General features: G+C 51.6%; 2 protein-coding genes and 2 long non-coding RNA genes across 7 annotated transcripts; 2 read left to right on the forward strand and 2 right to left on the reverse strand.

The window, feature by feature from the left end:
• Window positions 1–383: 383 nt before the first annotated feature.
• On the forward strand, window positions 384–7,617 carry Hoxb3 (homeobox B3). Of its 2 annotated transcripts, XM_042282694.2 has the most exons (4): window positions 384–623; window positions 716–803; window positions 3,794–4,390; window positions 5,241–7,617. In XM_042282694.2, the coding sequence occupies exons 3-4, from the start codon at window positions 3,943–3,945 to the stop codon at window positions 6,080–6,082; spliced, it is 1,290 nt and encodes a 429-aa protein (XP_042138628.2). In that variant the 5' UTR covers window positions 384–623; window positions 716–803; window positions 3,794–3,942; the 3' UTR covers window positions 6,083–7,617. The 2 variants fall into 2 exon arrangements, with proteins under 2 accessions (XP_042138628.2, XP_076399340.1); XM_076543225.1 differs by lacking the exons at window positions 384–623; window positions 716–803 and having other exon boundaries at window positions 2,906–4,390; window positions 5,244–7,617.
• Window positions 2,517–3,129, reverse strand: LOC143267002 (uncharacterized). The gene is made up of 2 exons (XR_013041883.1): window positions 3,021–3,129; window positions 2,517–2,942 (listed from the first exon to the last, which is right to left on the reverse strand). It is a non-coding gene; the product is annotated as an uncharacterized LOC143267002 (long non-coding RNA).
• On the reverse strand, window positions 6,203–15,866 carry LOC107402748 (uncharacterized). Of its 3 annotated transcripts, none has more exons than XR_013041879.1 (5): window positions 15,754–15,866; window positions 9,714–11,940; window positions 7,986–8,074; window positions 6,504–6,564; window positions 6,203–6,341 (listed from the first exon to the last, which is right to left on the reverse strand). It is a non-coding gene; the product is annotated as an uncharacterized LOC107402748 (long non-coding RNA). The 3 variants fall into 3 exon arrangements; XR_013041881.1 differs by lacking the exon at window positions 15,754–15,866 and adding an exon at window positions 9,102–9,137 and having other exon boundaries at window positions 9,714–11,373; XR_013041880.1 differs by lacking the exon at window positions 15,754–15,866 and having other exon boundaries at window positions 7,986–9,137; window positions 9,714–11,387.
• On the forward strand, window positions 11,497–13,796 carry Hoxb2 (homeobox B2). Its single transcript, XM_006971899.4, has 2 exons — window positions 11,497–11,905; window positions 12,709–13,796. The coding sequence occupies exons 1-2, from the start codon at window positions 11,506–11,508 to the stop codon at window positions 13,395–13,397; spliced, it is 1,089 nt and encodes a 362-aa protein (XP_006971961.1). The 5' UTR covers window positions 11,497–11,505; the 3' UTR covers window positions 13,398–13,796.
• Window positions 15,867–16,391: the final 525 nt, after the last annotated feature.

Raw genomic sequence — 16,391 nt, forward strand, 5'->3', positions numbered from 1 at the left:
GTGACTAGGTCTCCAGAGGCCACTTCTCGGATTAGCATAATGGTCCAGTAGTGGGGCCTGAGTGGGGCGGGTGTGTGTGTGTGTGGGGGGGCAATCTGTGAACTCCACCAGCTTTCTCTGCATTTTGTTCTCTTCCTCTCCCATCTTTAATGCAAAAATTTTTACCTGTTTTTCAAACAAAACAAGACAAGACCACCCTCTACTTTCTTTGCTTCGCACTCTTATTTGGGGGAGGGGTACTCGCCCCCCCCCCCCAGCGCTCATCACCACAATCACCTTCTTTCCTTATCAGGCATCTATGCTTGCTAAAGGGGGAGAGGTGGGGGGGGTGAGCTTGTGTGTGTGTCTGTGTGTGTGTGTGTGTGTGTGTGTCTGTGTGGTTTTTTTTTCCCTGTGCAAAAGCAGAGGCCATTGTTACGGAGAGTAGGGCGTACCAGTCTTTAGGGCAACCACACTGTGGCGGCTTGGCCGAGCTGAAGCCCGGAGCTGGATTCTCGGCGAGCCGAGCCTCCCAGCCCTTTTGGTCTGCTATTTTTTCCCCCGCTCCCCTACCCCTCCCTCCTGCGCACCCCCGCTCCAAAGCCGAGTGAATTGAAGCGGACGCCGCGCGGCTCCTCTGGCCGGTCTGCCCCTCGGGCTCCCCAGCCGGGGTGGCTTTGGGGAGGGGGGGGCGACGCAGCTTTAAACAGTGGTCTTTTTTTCCTTTGCCTTCAAGGAGGGGAGATTTCTCGCCTGCCGCTCGCGCTGAGGCTCGATGTGAATATATATTATGTCTGCCTGTTCTCCCCTCGTCGGTGGCTAAGGTAAGCCGGACTGAAATAGGCTATCAGTTTGTGAATGGCGGAGAGTATGTCTCAATGATTTATGGCCCATATGACTCCAATCTCGGTTCAAGAAGAGTTCACAAGCTTTAAGCTTCCTTCCACGCAGCGACTGACTCTCTCTCTCTCTCTCTCTCTCTCTCTCTCTCTCTCTCTCTCTCTCTCTCTCTCTCTCTCTCTCTCCTCTCTCCCCCTCCCTCCCTCCCTCTCTCCCTCCCTTTCTCTCTCTCTCTCTCTCTCTCTCTCTCTCTCTCTCTCTCTCTCTCTCTCTCTCCCTCTCTCTCTCTCTCTCCCCTTCTCTCCTTTTTTGCTCTCTTCTTTTCCAGTAGCCAAGTCTAGGGGCTGAATCCCCTCTCCCCCCGTTTGCTAAGAAGAGCCGAATCTTTTTCTTTCCCTTTCTTATTCTTTTATTTTTCTTCCTTTCATTATTATTATTTTTTTTTAAAGTCCTGGAAGGTGGCCTATCTTCTCTCCTGGGGTTTCTCCAGCTATTGTTACCCTTCCTGGCTCTCCCAGGAGTGTGCCTGGAAAGGTGGGGTTCTGGAGGGGGGCTTGCCTCCCTTCTCTAGCGAGACCCTGAGGGGAAGCCGGGAACCACTGTCTCCCTCCCACCCTTCCGAAGAGCCATATGAAGCCTGAATTTTTCCAACATGGAGGCAAGGGAAATAGACATGTTTGGCTGGGTAGAGCGGTTCCCCACCCCCTCTTCTGGATCCCAGCTCTTAGATCCCCGCGGCACCGTCCCTTCCCTTACGGTCCCGTTAGCCAGGCCTCTGCGCCTTCCAGCCTGGAACCTTGTTGGGCAAAGTCCCGGAGCAGAGTTGCTAAGGCGCCTTTTAATTCGGTTACCTCCAGCGCCAAACTTGCCGCCGCGGGGCTCGGCCCGGGCCCGGCCCGGTGTGCTTGGAACCTGCCGCAGATAACCAGTTCGGCGTCCCGATCGGTTTCTCCTCGCTTCCTTGAGCCTGAGCAGGAGGCTGGTAGCTTCTCTCCAGCCACCGAGGCAGCAGCGGCCAGACAGCCGGCCAGCAGCGGCAGCTGGAGGCTCTCCGAATCCGCAAACCTTCCTGGCCCTGCCTCACCGCCAGCGGAGTCTCCATTCTTTCCTAGCACGTCTCTGGCTCCTTCGCTTCCCACACTCGCCTGGCCTCTGTCCTGCGATGGTTTGGGGCTTATCGCTGGGGGGAGCGACAGAAATTTCAGCCCCAGGCGTCTAGTCAAATTACTAGGTTTTTATTTATTACTATTATTATTACCACCACCATCATCATTATTGCTGTAACACTCATTTAGACTAAATAAAGCCAGGGCCCAGCCAGCTAACCCCCTCCAACGTTTTTATTTCATTCTCTTTTCTATCTATTAATAACAAACTCAACTGATGCCGGTTAATTAATTCTCCCTTTCAGCCAGGGCTGCTCCGAAGCTAATTTTGGTTAAATCATCAGAGGCTAATGGTAATAATAATAAAGGGATTGGGTCAGCCTGGTCAATTGAACTCCAGTACTCCCTGGAAGGAAGGACCTGCTGCTTAGCAGACCCATGTGTATTAACAGAAACAAAAATTTCTCGGAATCCAATCGGAACTCAGAGCTACCTCAGCTCCCTTTTATGTATAAATCTTGCCATTAGGAGCAGCGTTTAAGTGTGAAGGGACAGACTCCGCCGGCGGCATTCCTTTCATTTTATTTTTACTAAGTTAAGTTTTCTTTGGAGTTGACCAGCGGGGCTGAAATGATTATTTTACGTTCTTCCAAAAGCACATGACACAGAAAGGGTCAGTCTGGAGGTTTTAGGGACGTACCCACCCACGGAGGGCTGGAGAAGACACAGGAGCCATACAGTCAGAAATCTGGGAACGAATACAAAATCCCCTGACACGGTCAAGCTTTATTTTTCTGGTGCACTTTTGAAAGGCTGTATTAAAATAGTGAGCATCATCTTATTTATGTATTTATTTTTTGCTGTTGGGAACCTCAGTAAACAGCCCCCCTTCCAAACCCAGAGAAGAATAGTGTCAAATTGTTTTATGAGTCTTTTTCATCCTGAATAATTTCCCCCGCCTCAGTAGAAAAATTCCAGCAGTTGTGCAAATCTTTCCTTTTCCTTTTTACTTTTTTCCTGAGAAAGAAAAGAACACAGTCTATTATGGAAAGGGTGTGTGTGGGGGGACTCAAGCCAAATGGTCGTAGCACCAACCGGTCCTGCCTGGGAAATCAAAACAATAACGCTCCATTTGGAGGCTCCACAGGGGCGCTGGCTGCTAGGTCCCAGGCTTGCCCGAGCCAAGACTGGAGGTGACGGTACCTGCAGATGGGACATAGATGGATGAAGCTTGCTTCCACTGGCTCTGGGAGTTAAAAATCTTCAGGAATTTTCTACCTTAGGCTGTTATGATCTTCCTGGAGGGAAGGGTCCCAGATGAACTTGCTTTTCGGTCTGGCTTGGGTCCAAGATCTGCAAGTTCCTTCCAGGCTAGACTTTGCTTAGGTGGAAGGATCTGGAGAGAGGAGAGAGGCCCTCTACACTGGGACGAGGGCCTCCAAGATGCTTTTATTTTGGAGTCTAATAGTGCCTCCTCCCTGGATTGCCTTTTCCCAGAGTTGGGGGGAGGTAAGCAGAAATTGTAGGAAAGGTCAGGGGCTGGTGTACGAGCAGGAGGGAAGGAAGTCATGGTCCATGAAGCAATGGTATCCTATTCCCAAGCACTCCCCAAAGGAGTATAATCCTTTAAAAAAAAATCGAAATGAAAATCGGTGTTTTGTTTTATTTTGTTTTTCCTTTAAAATTAAAGTTGAAGCAAGAAGCATCCATGTCAGGTCAGATGCTTGGTCCCAGCGTCTGCTGCAGAAAGACTGGCGAGGAGAGAAGAAAAAAAAAATCCCTATTGATGTCAGTTCCCTTTTTAGTTCCTAAGATGGATTCGAGGCCCAGTCCTCTTCTCCCCGTGTGTCTCTTCTCTCGCCCCGCAGGTCAGCCGCTTGGAACAGACCCGGGAGGAGGGGGGCAGAAAGGGGAGGGGGGTCCGGCGTGTCACGTGACCCCCAGGGGTGCCAATGTCCGGTCGTGAGGGTATCAGGCCCTTGCAAGTTGCCACCCACTGCCCGGGCCTCGCCCAGCGATGCAGAAAGCCACCTACTACGACACCACGGCAGCTGCGCTCTTCGGAGGCTACTCCTCGTATCCTGGCAGCAATGGCTTCGGCTACGACGGGCCTCCCCAGCCCCCCTTTCAGGCCGCCACGCACCTGGAGGGTGACTACCAGCGCTCAGCGTGTTCCCTGCAGTCCCTGGGCAATGCCGCCCCACATGCCAAGAGCAAGGAGCTCAACGGCAGCTGCCTGAGGCCCGGCCTGGCCCCAGAGCCCCTGCCCGCCCCGCCGGGCTCACCCCCACCCAGCGCCGCACCTACCAGTGCCACTAGCAACAGCAATAACGGGAACGGGCCCAGCAAAAGCGGCCCCCCCAAGTGCGGTCCCGGCTCCAACTCTACCCTCACCAAACAGATATTCCCCTGGATGAAAGAGTCGAGGCAAACGTCCAAGCTGAAAAACAGCTCCCCCGGCACAGGTACCAGCTCTCTGCCTTCACCGTCCTCAGCTTTTTGTCCAGTCCAGGAATGTCACTGTTATTCTAGCATTCGACCCCTAGGCGCCCACAAGGCGCCTGGGAACAATATTAGGTGGCAGCCGCTCCACCACCCCCCCCCCCCCCGCGCGCCCCGTACTTCTTACCACCTGATGACCTCTGACCCTGCCAACACCCAGTCCCTCCAGCCATCCTCCGCCTGGGTTTCCAAGAATTTCCAGGAGGTGGGACGGTTGGCCTCAGAGCCCTTCCCAAGGCCACATCGCCTGGAGGGCACAGAGTCATCAAGGATAGATTATTATTAAGTATGATTATTGTGGGTATTAATCACCATCGCTCAGGAGGCCTGGGGTCCTGGCCTCCAGCCACCGCAGTCTCTAGTGACACACTTCCAGGCCCTGCCCACCCGTGTCCAGCTCCCCCAAGGTGTTCTCAGTCACCCATCCTGTAAAGAGGACGGACAGAATGAGAAGATCATCTCAGACTTGGGTTTGGATATATGGGGAGGGGTGCGCGCACACGCAAAAAATCTAACCCTAAATAAATGGCCACGCAGCTCTGTCTGTGTGACATGATCAAATTTTCATAAGCTGGGGCAGTGAGAGGAGAACAGGTCTCTTAATAAATGCCACTATTATAGAGTGTCCGCTAATGCGACGGGAGGTGGGAGGGGGGGTGTCGGGGAGGAGGCGGGGACGCGAAGGGGAGGGTGGCGGGGGCTCCGGAGTCCAGACCTGGATTTATTAAGAAACGATGCATTCAATTTCGGCGTGTTCAGTAATTATCTTTTATTTCATTTTCTCCCCTTCCCACTCCTCCCCCTCGGGTCCAGCAGAAGGTTGTGGCGGCGGCGGCGGCGGCGGCGGCAGCGGCGGCGGGAGCAGCGGCGGGGGCGGCAGTGGCGGCGGGGGAGGGGACAAGAGCCCCCCGGGGTCGGCGGCGTCCAAGCGGGCACGGACGGCGTACACAAGCGCGCAGCTCGTTGAGCTGGAGAAAGAGTTCCACTTCAACCGCTACTTGTGCCGGCCGCGCCGCGTGGAGATGGCCAATCTGCTGAACCTCAGCGAGCGCCAGATCAAGATCTGGTTCCAGAACCGCCGCATGAAATACAAGAAAGACCAGAAGGCCAAAGGGCTGGCCTCGTCGTCTGGGGGTCCCTCTCCGGCCGGCAGCCCCCCACAGCCCATGCAGTCCACCGCCGGCTTCATGAACGCCTTACACTCCATGACTCCCAGCTATGACAGCCCGTCCCCGCCAGCCTTCGGCAAAGGCCACCAGAATGCCTACGCGCTGCCCTCCAACTACCAGCCCCCCCTTAAAGGTTGCGGCGCCCCGCAGAAGTACCCCCCGACCCCGGCGCCCGAGTACGAGCCCCACGTCCTCCAAGCCAACGGGGGCGCCTACGGGACGCCCACCATGCAGGGCAGCCCGGTGTACGTGGGCGGGGGTGGCTATGCGGATCCGCTGCCGCCCCCTGCCGGCCCCTCCCTCTACGGCCTCAATCACCTTTCCCACCACCCCTCGGGGAACCTGGACTACAACGGGGCGCCCCCTATGGCCCCCAGCCAGCATCACGGACCCTGTGATCCTCACCCCACTTACACAGACCTCTCCTCTCACCACGCACCACCTCAGGGTAGAATCCAAGAAGCGCCCAAATTGACACACCTGTGATGTGAGGGGCGGGTGGGGGGTGGGAGGCGAGATCAAGGGCCAGGGGGGTGGTGGAGCTGGTGGTGGGGGGCAGTCTGGTGGCCTGGAAGAGGTGCGCGTTGGGGGTGGTTGCAGGCTTCCAGGAACAAGACAGGCCTGGGGCGCCTTCCCCTCTCACGGGCCTGAGTCCTCCACGCCTGGTTCCATCTGCCCGCCCACACCCTTGGAAAGGAACCCACAGCAGATTGGAGGCGACCACATCAATCCCAGGGCTCCAGCACTACCAAGTTGGGATTTCAGATTGGAGAGGGAGTCAGGTAGACGGAACCAAGGCAAGCAGGGCAGAGAGAAGCACATTCAGAACTTATGGCTTGGCTTTCATTAACCAACCAACCAACCAACCAACCAACCAACCAACCAACCAACCAACCAACCAACTTACCTTCCATCTCTGTGGGCAATTCCCCCAAATCTTGATTTTTTTTTTCCTCCCTTTCATTCTCCTTATGAAAAATAAGAAAACACATTTAAATCTAAGGGCACAAAGTGTTTCCCTTCCACACCCCTAAAGCCTCAATTTGCCCCCATCTGTTCGGGGCTTCCTGCCATGCCCACCATTTCTAGCCCCATGATTTTCTGATCTAAGGACGCATCTATACCCCACCCCTATTGATGATAAGTGTCAGAGGGCTCAGGGATGGTGGGAGATCCTGAAGGTTAGAGCTGCCTATAATATAAATAGATATATTTTTTTTCTTTTAAGGAAAAGTTAAGAGACTAAGGCAGGCCAAGGTGTCAGGACTGGAGGTTTGCCTGCTCAGCAGCCTCTCAGCTCCCACCCCATCCCACTCTCTCTCCGTGGAAGGCAATCCACACGGAGCTCTCCACTTTCCTATTTCTTCTGTTTCTCTCTTGACTTAATGTGAAAACAGGGTATATTTGAACAAACTGTCTGTCCTCGGCAGGGGCTGCAGCTGGGCCTGTGTACCTTGCTCCAGCCCCTGACAGGACGCTCTTGTTGCACTTGGAGTTTACATTTTAATGGATATTAAAAAAAAAAAAAAAAAACCAACTGTGAGAGATGCCTGGGCCTGCAAAAGTCCAGCTTCGCTCAAAAAGCGTGTGTTCTAGTGAACATTTTCATATATATTTATTGGTTATAGCCTGTTAAAATATTTTCTTTTTTTGTATTATTTATCCCCCCCTACATTATGTATTTATATGAGGAACAAAAAAGGAAAAAAATGTACTTTTTTAGTATTTACTTGTTATAAAGGATGTTGTGTTTCCTGTCATGTAAAACCAGCTATTTTAGTTTTTATTGTATTCTAGACAAGAGCTGTAGATTTATGTTAAACTCGTACTTATGAGCAATTGTAATTAGTTCTAAAAGGCATGAACTCAGCTCCTAATGGTCACTGTATAGTCCTGACTTTGTAGACTTAGAGTTAATTCTCTCTTGGAACTTTCTTTGTTCTTCTGTAGTTACTTTATCCCCCCCTTAGTTAAAAGGGTTGTCTGTCAAAACAATTCTTGAATAAACTTTCTGTTATCAATTTTATCTTGTCCTGGTGGTCTGATTCAGATGGCAGAGAAAAGGCTCCAATTGCCAGTGTCCCCTAAGAGGAGGGCATTGAAGACACTCTTCTGGCCTTTTTGTCTACTGCTCAGGCCCCTGTCTCCCTCCCCAGCGTTTCCTCCTGGTTTAAACTCGGGTTTTGACATTCTTAACAGTCTAGACCATTCTGCCAAGTGCTGCAGCTAAGGCTGAAGTAACAAGTTGAGGAAGGGGAGGGAATCTTGGGCTGTCTGTTTAGCCTCTTCGCCCCTGTTTTCCTCAGCCTTGGCCTTCCTTCTTTCTATGACCAGCACCTCTATGCATCCCTCTGCCCACGTCAAACCAAATCAAAATCTAGCTTATTACTGCTTCTTCCAGGCAACCTAAACTTCACGGTTCTCTTCCGGAGCTACAAGGAGGCTGTCACGTGACCCGAAGCCCAACCACCATTGGGTCTAAAATGAAAACAAAGGAAAATGATTAATCTGGGGGAAAAAAACAACAACAAACCCAGGCCTAGACTCCTCAGGTCAAGCCTTAGCACTGAAGTGAAATTAAATCATTTGATGAAGCCCAGGGCAAAGGCAGAGGAGGCCAGTTTGATTTCTCCTGCCAGGGAAAGGGAGAAGAAGGAAGCCAGGGAAGCGGCTGAAACCAGGCGTAAATAAAATGGTCCCCGGGCTAATGCGAGGCTCTGTTTCCACGATCCTCGGGAAAACTTCATTTCTTAGTCCTGGTTCCATAAAAGTTTTATCACAGTGGAGCGAGGATAGAGAGGGTCTGTCAAAGATGAAATGTCACCACCGCATCGCGGTATCCGATGAGAGCGAGGAGACAGGGAGGCTGAAATATGGAGCTAATTCGTTCAAAGAGAAGCCATGGCTGCTTGCTGAAGAGTTACATAATTCTAATTGTAAGCGCTGCGCCCGCATTGCTTAATTAGGAGCATATATTTGGTGGTAGTGGTGATATGGGGGGTGGGGTGGGGTGAGAATCGTTCCAGGCCCTCAGCCTTAAAGCGAGGGCTGATTTTCATTTTTATGTTGCATCCTGGCAGTCCAAGGTTAGTAATTACAGTCTTTATGCAACAATAAATAACAATAAAAAAACAACCTGAATAATACACCCCCTCCCCACCATGTAGGATTTTTTTTTTTTTAAACTGGACTTGGCTCATCCAGGCAGCAAGCAATTTAGCATTGGGTCAGGCTATGCATTAAGAGCAGAGGAGCGTGCAAAGCTTGATTGGGATCAAATAACGCTCAAGGGTCTGTCTTTCCTTTCCTTTTTCTCTTCCCTGAGTAACTTTTCCTGAATGATAGGCCTACATGAAGGGTCATGTTTGGCTCTGTGGGTGGAGGGAGGGGTGGGTTGCTTATTTACCTAGCCAGAGAGGAACAGGATAAGAGAGACTTTAGCTAGATCGACCAAAAGCAGTGCTTTGGCTTGAAGCTAGGGCTATAAACAAAAATTAGAACCTACCCTTCTGTCTTCAAGACTCCAGGTACTCAGCTAAAGCTGTTAAAAACATGGCTAAAAATCTATGCTGTAAGGTTCCTAGCGGACAGGGAGCAGGAGGGATGTCTCTGGGAAGAGGGTTCCCTCCCACACCCCCTTTTATCACCCAAGTTTTCTGCTGTTCACTAATCTGGCCATAAAATCTGTCATCAAGGGTTAGAGAGCTGTATTTCCTGCGGGGGACAGTCTGGGCCCTGCTTGCCTTAGAAGAACCCTGGATACCGCAGCCAGCTGGTGTGTTAGGAAACTTGTAGAGATGTCCAAGGACATCGCCAGGGAGAAGGCCCCTCTCAGGCCCACTGTGCAACTTACACAGCTACTATTTGGATTCTCCCCTGCTCACCACCACCCAAATGGAATATATATTACATATAATATATATTATATACATACACACTTTTTTAAAAAAGCTGAGTTAGACACCCACCCTCTCTGGCTCTCTGGCCCAGTTAAGAGCAGTTCCCCAAGAGCCTGCCTCTTTCTGTCCTTGCAGCGGCCAGATCCGGGTCCCCCACCCCCACCTTCTAGTCAGACTTCTCTGCCTTTTTATTTTCTTTCCTTTCTATAAATACTCACCACCACCCACGCGGACGTTACATTGACAGAAAGTTTCTAGTTCCAGCTCTCCGCTGACTTGCCATTTCTCTGCTAACCAGCCTTCTCCTCCAGGCTGGGCGGCGGAGAGCGAGGAGGGGGAGGGGAATTCTCTCCAGAGCCGTGGGAGTTCTCTGGGGCAAACTTTCCACCCAAGTTAGCGCCTTCCCTCTGTCTCCATTTCCCATCTGTTTCCTGGCCCTCCCAGAATTACCTTTCTCTTCTGCTGCCCCCTCCCTCAGGCCTTTTTAAGGGATGTGGAATTTAGGCTGTTCCCTCTGCTTTCCCAAAGAGCCAAATTCTTTGATGCAATCGGAGGGAGCTGTCAGGGGGCTAAGATTGATCGCCTCATCTCCTCTTGGTCCCTCTGACCCACTTATTTAAAAATCTTCCCCCAGATCGACTTTTCGTTTTCAGCTCTGAGGCCTAGTTTCCCACCAAATTGCTTGTGGCTCTGAGTTTTGTGCCTCCTCCCTCCAGTAAATTACAACATTCTAAAGTTGGGCCTATCATAGTCTCCTCACAATAGAATACATTATTTTCCCCCCTCTAGGGACCATAAACCGAATATAATCTCAGTGGTAGTCTTTACTTCTTCTCCCTCCATCTTTAGGGATTTTTTTTTTTTAAACCAGGGATTTAAAAAATTTGCACAAAGGCAAATATGGGAGAGAAAGTCCCTTTGTCCTGAGGGAAAGTGTCCTCCCCCATACATTAACTTTAGCTTTGAAACTTTTGTGGATGGCGACCTTGGTGCCCTGGATATAGACACAGACACAGCCTGAGGGCTATGAACATATCTGCCATCTTAGACCTTCTTGGACCCTCCTACTGAACAGTGCTGGGGGGTCACAGAGTGTGAGTACAGATGACCCCAACAGGAAGAAGGCCACTGGACATAAAGTGTTGCCTGTACATACTGGGCAGAGGACAGAATCCAGGACACAAGGCTGGGAAGGAGACCAGTGTCCCCAAGTGCTCTTGGCATCTCGCTGCTTTGTGCCAGCTTGTGCATTTCTTAAGTTTGAACTGCTGCTTCCAGAGGGGGGGTGCGAACTGCTGGTGGTGGTTGGAGCTGCCTCCCACCCATCTCCATTCTGATTTTTCACCTTACTACTGACCTTTCCCCAAAGAGTGGAAGCCTCTTTTTACCCCTACTTCCTCCCAAATGGGCTTTTGCTCTTTGGAGGGGGAGAGGATGCTACTGATGGCCACATAAAGAAAGCATATTCATTGACTCAATTAAAATCTTTAGACAAGAAGGCCATTTCTCCCTTAAATTTGGTTGTTTCTACAGGCTCCCACCACCACACAGTCTCTGAAGGGGAGGAAGCGGTTCTTCGGGCTTTTCTGGGAGAAGAGAGCATTTGGGGAGAGTGTGGGGGCGCCGGGGTTGGAATGGGGGTACAGGAGGAAGGCTTATGGTATCCAGGTCGTGGTCCTCTGGAGTTTTTGAATCAATTAAAGCAAATAATGCCTGTGTTTTCCACCAGGCCCAGACGAGCGATTGGCGGAGACCGGTCCCGTGACCACGAATTCCCTGCAATTTCGTCGGAGTCCTGGGTTTAATAGAGAGAGTCCCCATACGCTTGTATTTATCAGCAATATACAATTATAAAGGCCTAAATTTAAAAAAAGAGAGAGAGAGAGAAATTCCCCTCCCCCTCGAAATCGCTTCATTGCATAAACCTGGGGGGGGCGGGAGAGGGGGTCCCTTCCGATCCTCCCTCCTGACGCCCCCCCCAGCAGGCCCCCTCCCCCACCATTGAAAGCCATGAATTTTGAATTTGAGAGGGAGATTGGGTTTATAAACAGCCAGCCATCGCTCGCCGAGTGTCTGACTTCCTTCCCCGCTGTCTTGGAGACATTTCAAACTTCATCAATCAAGGAGTCGACATTAATTCCTCCTCCTCCTCCTCTGGAGCAAACCTTCCCCAGCCTCCAGCCCGGCGCCTCCACCCTTCAGAGACCCGGGAGCCAAAAGCAAGCCGAAGATGGGCCTGCTCTGCCGCCGCCGCCGCCGCCGCCGCCACCGCCACTCCCCGCCGCCCCCCCAGCCCCCGAGTTCCCCTGGATGAAAGAGAAGAAATCCGCCAAGAAACCCAGCCAAGCCGCCGCATCTCCTTCTCCAGCCGCTGCCTCGGTCCGGGCCTCTGGGGTCGGGTCTCCTTCAGGTGGGTGAGCCTAGCGGGGGCGGGGTGAAGGGCAGCTGCAAGAGAAGGGGAGAAAGTGAGATGCTGGGGAGTCTGGTGGGGTTCCCGGGGGTCGATGGATTCTGGGGTTAGGGAAGCAGAGTATCCCGCTGGGGTCCAGGCCTAGCCAGAGCCAGCAGCACAACCACCACCCCTCAGCAGATTTTGGAAGCTGACTTGGGGGGGGGGGGTAGGGTGGTTTTTTTTATGTGTGAAAAGAAAATGATTCGATAGAAGTCTTTTCCCATTATCTGTGTAGAATGAAGTGTTGTGCCTGGGATTGAATCTGGAGCCAGGAAACGATGCGATTCTCGATGCGATTCTCCTACTTCTCCCAAGCTTAGGAGAAGAAGGGGAAATTCAAAAGCTAGGAAGGAAAGGGGTGAAGATCCCTCTCTCCAGATGGAGGTGGAAAGTTCCGAACTGAGGGGTCCATTGGGAGGACTGGGGGCGGGAGGCTCTGAGGTTCTGGGAGCGAAAAGGAATTGCTCCCCGCCCCCTACGTGGCCCGTGGGCGGCTCTGAATGCACCGACCTGACCTCGGCCAGGTCTTTCCTGCGTGGGAGAGCGCTAAAAAAAAAAAAAAAAAAAACCCAAACCAAAAACCAAACCAAAACAAAAAACCCCCAAAGACACAGAGAGGGAACCGCTTTGGGGGTGGGGTGGGAGCTCGGGTAGGACTGTTGACTGGATGACTGTCTTTTTAGCGGATGGGGTGCTCGCGATCTCAGCTAAAGCGAGGCTGGGTTGAGATCTCTCTGATACGCAGGGTGCTTTCCTCGCAGATGGTCCGGGACTGCCGGAGAGCGGCGGCGGCGGCGGCGGCTCGCGCAGGCTGCGCACGGCCTACACCAACACGCAGCTGCTGGAGCTGGAGAAGGAGTTCCACTTCAACAAGTATTTGTGCCGCCCGCGACGCGTGGAGATTGCCGCTTTGCTGGACCTCACCGAAAGGCAGGTCAAAGTCTGGTTCCAGAACCGACGCATGAAACACAAGCGGCAGACTCAGCATCGGGAGCCGCCGGATGGGGAGCCAGGAGGGCCGAGCGCCCCGGATGACTCGGGAGACCCAGCCGAGGAACCCGCAGTTAGCCCCGGCGGCACCTCCGCCTCTCACCGGCTGCGAGAAGCCTGCTTCTTCCCGGCCGAAGCCGCGCAGGGTCCCCGGGGTGCACCGCTACCCGCGCCTCCTGCCACTCCCCTGGAGAGTGTGGGCGCGCCGAGCCCCGGCTGCACGATGCTCAGAACCCGAGGCCTGCAGCCAGAGCCCCTGCCCGAAGACACCTGCCCTGAGCGGCCGGATTCGCCTTTCCTGCCCGACCTCAACTTCTTCGCTGCAGACTCCTGTCTCCAGATGTCGGGAGGCCTTTCTCCCAGCCTGCAGGGCTCTTTGGACAGCCCTGTCCCCTTTTCCGAGGAAGAGCTGGACTTCTTCACCAGCACGCTCTGTGCCATCGACTTGCAGTTTCCCTAACCTTTTTTTTCTTTCCTTGATCCTTTCCACCTGGTCCTCTTCGGCTGTTGGGGAAAAAAAATATATATATCGAGCCTTCTCTACCCCTAGTCACATTTACGTGTTTTGCTAAAATTCAGGTATTAATGAATTAGCGCTTAATCCACTCCCTCCCTTTCACTTTTTAAAAACCACACAGAAAAATTCCATTTGGTAAAACTCCTTCCAACGAAATCTCAGGAATAATTAAACTCTAGTGGGGGAGGGTTTTCTTAAAAAGAACTACAGGGACCTATTTTCCTCTTTTTTAAGTTTTAGATCGTAGATTATTTATTAAAATTGTTTAATAATAGGAAAAGGGGAAAGTATTTATTGTACATTATTTTCATAGATTAAATAAATGTCTTTATAATACGAAAACGAGTGTTTGTGTTGGGCTCCAGCTCTTTTCCTAAGACTCTATGGCCAGTTTCGCTTTTCCAGGTCCGGCTTGAGGTTGTTCTGGCTCGGGCGACCTAGCAGTAGCATGGTCCCATCTCCCGGGCTGGCAAAGTCCGGGTGATACAAAAGTGACCCTGCTTGGTGGCCACTGCTCTGTCCATGACACCGGGGAGAACTGGTACTTTCGTGGAAGCTTGATCACTCCCTCGTCCGTCCGCCCACAGCCGGCCTTTGGCCCTGCTCACATGTTCCCTGGCTCCCTGCTTGGAAATAAAGATGGGGTGGGTGGGAAAAAAAGAGCATGGAGCAGGAGCGGGTGCAAGAAAATGTCTCAGGGGCCAGCCAGCTTCGAGCCTTGGAGGCGGCACAGAGGGTTAAAGGAATTGAAGGGAGATCCTCTGGCTTGATAGTCCGCCGGCTTCAGGTGCAGAAGCCAGGCAGGGATTCGGCAAGCTTGGGCCGAGGCCTGCGCCGGGTGCTGCTGGGCTGCAGGTCCGCTTGGGACTGGAATCGGGGTTAGGAGTCTTGTCGGGAAGCCCGGAGGCTGCTTGGGAAGCATTGGGCCTACAACGAGGAAAGGTTTAGCCAGGCGAGCGGCGGGGAGAGCTGGAAGCAGGGAAGATGCTCAAAATGGCGCTGGGCCGGGCAGCCAGGAGCGCGGGGGAAGCAGCGGTGGCCGCCATGACAGCGGCTGGGGGATGCTCGGGTCGGCTCCCGGCCCGTCCCCACCCCCACTTTCCTGAGGCCAGATCTTTCACACCGAAGAGAAGACAGTTTAGGAGCCTCCCAGCAATTGTGGGGTTTTATTTTGTTTTACTTAGAAAAAAGAAAGAGGGATGGAGAGGACGGGGGACCCAAGGGGAGGCCTTCGGCGTGGGAGGGGGAGGCGGGCCTGGGGACCAGGGACCACTTCACCCAGCGTGGCTTTTGATCCTTTGCTCTGGGCTTTGAAACCGTGCCAGAGCGGTTTCCAAATGCAGGCCCACCTGTCTTGACCAACAACTTCATTCTCCATCTCAACACGGCTCCCCGGCTCTTGCCCCCCACCGCACCCTTCCTGGCTCCCTGAACTCAGGAAAGGCGAAGCAGGAATCGCTCTTCCCCATCTGCCTCTTGGATTGTTCTCCGGAACCAGGAGATTTAAGGGACCCTGGAAAGCCATTCATCCTCCTCAGGTTTATTTAATATTTCTCCGGCTCAGAGACAGATACCTACCTCCCCGGCAGATGCTGCCCTTTTTTTTTTTTTTTTTTTGAAAGCAGTTTATTTCCTGGGCCTCCTAGACTTTTCTCTGAGACCAGCAGGAGCCAACGTAGGTGGTGACATGGAGGACTAGGCAAAGCCACTGTATTTTTTTTTTCCCCCAACGGGTCCCTCAGTGTAAGAAGTACACACATTTTATTCAGCTGGAATTTAATCCTTTAAACTGTCTTAATATAGAATCCCCCTCATGCATTAAATAATCTTATGTCATGTTAAATTGCACTTATTTCTCTCATAAATAAATTAATATAGAACAATTAGATGTGTTATTATAATAATACCGTGTATCTTATTAGTTTATTTTCCCTCATAAAATATATAGGTATGAAATAAATTCAATATATTAAAGTAATAATACACAGCTTATTGGCTTGTGTGTTTATTTTCCCCATAAATAAGTGAATATATAATATATTAAAACCACACTATACATCTCATTGGACTGTGTGTTTATTTCTCTATAAAATATGCCTACAGGCAGTGTTTAGCGTCTTAAAAATCACAGCACATACGCCATCTCTATGCTAGCAAAATGAGGGAGACATATCAATTGGGGCTTTGACTTCTATGGATAGCGAAACTAGATAATTTAGTCTAATTAAAAATGTTCTTGCAGCCATGCTAGGCTGTTACAAAGATCAAGGATACCAGAAAGATCTCACTAATTACCCACCTTCCAGCTTTCTTTGGTCAGAAGGAGAATACCCTTCATCAATGCCAAAAGACAGGAGCTGCAGAGAAACCCCATTCAGGGATGCTGGCCTGCAATACCCAGGGATCCCTGCGGCTTCAGTTCTGTAGATGATTGGTTGTTCCATGGCCTAGCAGCACCAACATTACCTGAGCTAGTTAGAAATGCAGAATCTTAGGCTCTACTCCAGACCTGCAGAACCTGAATCTGCAATTTAGCAGATTTCTAAATGATTTATAGGCACATTAAGGTCTGAGAAGGTCTGCTAGATTACATTGCCACCTTGCTTTCTGCCTTCCTCCACGCTTAAGAATTTTTGAGAGCTGGGCATGGTTGTGCACACCTATCGTCCTAGCACTCAGGAGATCTAGGCAGGAGGACCATGGGTTTCAGGCTAGTCTACATAGTGAGGCCCTGTCTCAAAAAAGAAAAACCTGGTCGTGGTTCATATCTGTAAACCCAGACCTTAGAAGGCTGAGACTGAAGGACGGCTGTGAGTTTGAGGTTAGCCTGATTTACATAGTGATTTCTAGGCCAACCTACAAAATGAGAGTCTACCTCAGAAAACAAAACAAAACAAAACTCAGAGCCGGGCGGTGGTGGCGCACGCCTTTAATCCC

The sequence above is a fragment of the Peromyscus maniculatus genome, chromosome 8, assembly GCF_049852395.1.
Source record: "Peromyscus maniculatus bairdii isolate BWxNUB_F1_BW_parent chromosome 8, HU_Pman_BW_mat_3.1, whole genome shotgun sequence".
NCBI lineage: Eukaryota > Metazoa > Chordata > Mammalia > Rodentia > Cricetidae > Peromyscus > Peromyscus maniculatus.

Excerpts from the sequence above, each read along its gene's own strand:
- Hoxb3 (XM_042282694.2), top strand. The coding sequence starts at position 3,943 with ATGCAGAAAGCCACCTACTACGACACCACGGCAGCTGCGCTCTTCGGA. Across the intron at positions 4,391-5,240 it reads AAACAGCTCCCCCGGCACAG|CAGAAGGTTGTGGCGGCGGC; the intron begins GTACCAGCTCTC and ends CCTCGGGTCCAG.
- Hoxb2 (XM_006971899.4), top strand. The coding sequence starts at position 11,506 with ATGAATTTTGAATTTGAGAGGGAGATTGGGTTTATAAACAGCCAGCCA. Across the intron at positions 11,906-12,708 it reads TGGGGTCGGGTCTCCTTCAG|ATGGTCCGGGACTGCCGGAG; the intron begins GTGGGTGAGCCT and ends CTTTCCTCGCAG.